This window comes from Nanorana parkeri, unplaced genomic scaffold, assembly GCF_000935625.1.
Source record: "Nanorana parkeri isolate BGI_ZX_2015 unplaced genomic scaffold, ASM93562v1 scaffold392, whole genome shotgun sequence".
NCBI classification, from domain to species: Eukaryota; Metazoa; Chordata; class Amphibia; order Anura; family Dicroglossidae; genus Nanorana; species Nanorana parkeri.
This window is the reverse complement of record NW_017306660.1, coordinates 1,165,022-1,168,085: the sequence shown is the minus strand read 5'-3', so window position 1 is coordinate 1,168,085 and position 3,064 is coordinate 1,165,022. Positions and strand designations below refer to the sequence as shown.

The 3,064-nt window shown below is 46.3% G+C and overlaps 1 protein-coding gene across 1 annotated transcript in view; it reads right to left on the bottom strand.

The window, feature by feature from the left end:
* Positions 1-1,451: 1,451 nt before the first annotated feature.
* Positions 1,452-3,064, bottom strand: part of GCH1 (GTP cyclohydrolase 1) — a 27,660-nt gene continuing 26,047 nt past the window's right edge. The window contains exon 6 of the mRNA XM_018559408.1: positions 1,452-1,671. Within this exon, the coding sequence (XP_018414910.1) occupies positions 1,545-1,671 (127 nt within the window). The 3' untranslated portion in view covers positions 1,452-1,544. The remainder of the gene's footprint in view (positions 1,672-3,064) is intronic.

The following is a 3,064-nucleotide window of genomic DNA, read 5'->3' as shown; positions in this document are numbered from 1 at the left end:
GATTCCAAGAAGGATACACAGGACTCTGGTATGAGGACAATATCTCCTTATTCCGGAGTTCAGCTATAAGATTGACACAAGGGAGCGTTAGAGATGGTGGAGATCCTTGTCACCTCTCTCCGTAGCTCCTTACAGTGATAATTACTAAGATACAGAGATTGAAATGAGCACAAATAAAGCGGAGAAGACCAGAATATTTATAGACAACACTGCAAAACTCTGACAGCCACGACTCACAGAGGCATCATGGGATTGCAGTTTCACCAGCTGGAGGGTCAATGTTCAGCTACCCCTGCTCTACATGAAAACCAGTGCCATATGAGATTGCCCGATATTGATACCCCCTAATGAGGTGCCAGCTGCCGAGGACCATGTTGCCAGTAAGATGGCCGGTCCCCTGGATGACAAGCAGTAGGTAAACCGCCCATGTCCAGCAGCTTGTATATATGCCTGTGGCACAGTTTGATTGGCTGACCTGTGCCTTGCCTCCATGCACCTGTACTAGGAGCTGCCATGTAACTGGGTCTCCATCATCTAGAGAGGAGGCCACGTCTCTGGCAGGTTGCCTGAGGGGCAGGATCCTTGCAACTGGCCCACATTTTCGGACTCCAAGGGCAACGTTAACCCTTCACTGGTCATCTATCTCTATGGGAAGTATTTCAGCAAACTTTCAGATTCTCGCCTGCTTCTGTATTGCAGATCTTGAAATAGACTATTGCAGCGGGCATGGAGGAATGTTTCAGAATGAGTGCTAGGTAGAGGGATCTGCCTTCATTGTAACCATATGATTAGTCCAGTGATGTAATGGCAAAATGCCCAGTGCATGTGAACAAAGGACATGCTTATTTAAAGCTTAACTCCAGTCTGAAGACCCAAATTAATGCAGCTCTGCAATCCTTTAATGTGTCTTTAAATGCAAGTACCTGGATTTTGAAAAGCCTTTGGCAGCTCCTATACAGCAGGGCTGGAATGGAAGAGGAAGAAGCAGCACAAGAAGCCAAGTAGTTCATGTGCTGACAAGAAACATGCTAATGGGAGGAGAGAGCAGAGCAACACAGATAAGCTCTTCACTATGCTGCTTCTCTTTTTAGAGGCTGGGGGCTGGTCTGGAACATTCTGGGCTCAGAGGAAGAAATGTTAAATGATGCTGGCCATCAGACTGAGGACATCTAGTGGCGGCTAAGAAGTACTGCGGGGGAAATCTCTAGATTGAATGTAAATATTGCAGCTAAAGCTGCGCTTTCTTTATTGTATCTTTTCATTGGACCGATCATTTTTTTTTTTCCTATAATTTGTAAACTTCAAAGCTCCTGTGTGGTCAGTATTGTGTATAGGTCAGAAGCCACCCAGGGCTCCCCTTGGTAATACATCTCACAAATATGAATACTGGTATCATCGCCAGGGAGCGGACTCTGTGAAAGGGGTTTCTCCGAGACGTCATGTAAACGGTGGATATAGACAAGATGATACAACCAGACACGGACGAACAGAACCGGCCAGCAGCACAAGCTCTAAGGTACACGTCATGGGGTTTGGCACTGGAATCAGTTTTTAATGAGGGTCAGGAACTCTTCTCTGGTTTTTGGGTCCTCCCTGAAGACGCCAAGCATGGTGCTCGTTACGGTCTTGCTGTTCATTTTCTGGACCCCTCTCATTACCATGCACATGTGACTGGACAAGACAAAAAACAAAACATGTAAGTTACAACAGGAACATGGTGAATACTACAGCATAATGGTATTACATCGGAGATCATTTTATATAAATCATCCGCACAGCAATACGCTGGCTGAATGCCGTTCACACTGCGTTCCTGCCACTAGATGGAGCCAAATAGTAAAGCTATTTCTAGGGATACACCGACACCAATACCGGTATCCGTGCCGATACTGAGCATTTTCACAAGTACTGGTATTCATTAGGAATGCACAGATACCAGTTTTTATCCTTTGGTACTCGCCGATACAGAGTACCGATACCAGTACTTCTGGTAGCATGGAGCCGGCTTCCCAGGCAATCAGGAAGCCAGGTGGCGTGTCATTACCCGTCGCCTGGCTTCTTGATTGCCCGGGAAGCTGGCTTCATGCTGTTTGGCCGGCTGGATGCTGATTGGCTCAAAGCCGGCTTCCCGGTCAATCAGCATGCCGCCTTTCCAGCCAATCAGGAAGCCGCATGGCGAGTCATTACGCACCGCCCGGCTTCCTGATTGGCCAGGAAGTCGGCTCCATGTTCCCTCGCGGCACTGCTGGTCAGAGGAAGTCTCCCTTTGACCGGAAGTTCCGGTATGGGGGGGAGTATCGGGGGCATTTGGGCGAGTACTCACCCAAATACTTGGTATCGACACTGATACTAGTATCGGTATCGGTGCATCTGTAGTACACATGAAAATGCCATTCTGCATTGCTGTATAATGCATCACTGGGATCTATAGCTGGTTACCATTTGGCATTAATAAAATATAGAAAATGAACTGCGCCAATAAGCAAGCTAACGGCTACCAGGCACTGGAATGTACACCCACTGTGAGTGTGTATACGTGAAAAATGAATAACTAAATGTTATTCGAGCTACCATACCATTTGGCATTGCTGTATAATGTATTGCTGAGTTTTGTAGTTCTTATACAGCTTGGAGTGAGTGGCAGAACTAGCAGGGGCAGCTGCAACTGGGCCCTGGGGCTCCACCGCTGTCCTAAAATCATTAGTCTGTATTGTTTTAGAAAAATTGCCACATGACAAAAAAAACAAACTGTATCGATAATTTGGAATTGGCAATTATCACCACTCATACTCCGGCTTGGAAAAACATCAAACCCATATAGTAAACTGTAGACTAGGGCTCATCTAGAACAAGGCCCTATACTTTTACTTGTACCCTTATTCCTTGAAATACCATTCGCAATTAGGTGAGGACACCACAATAATTTGTTGGGTCCCCAGGTTACCAATTATGCAGTCTTCCAGGCTCTTGTGGTAACTATACCCTCTTAGCATTTGTGGAGCCCCATTCAGTCTCATATTGTTTCAAAGCCACAATAATGGTTTGCTACCATTTGTGGGGGACA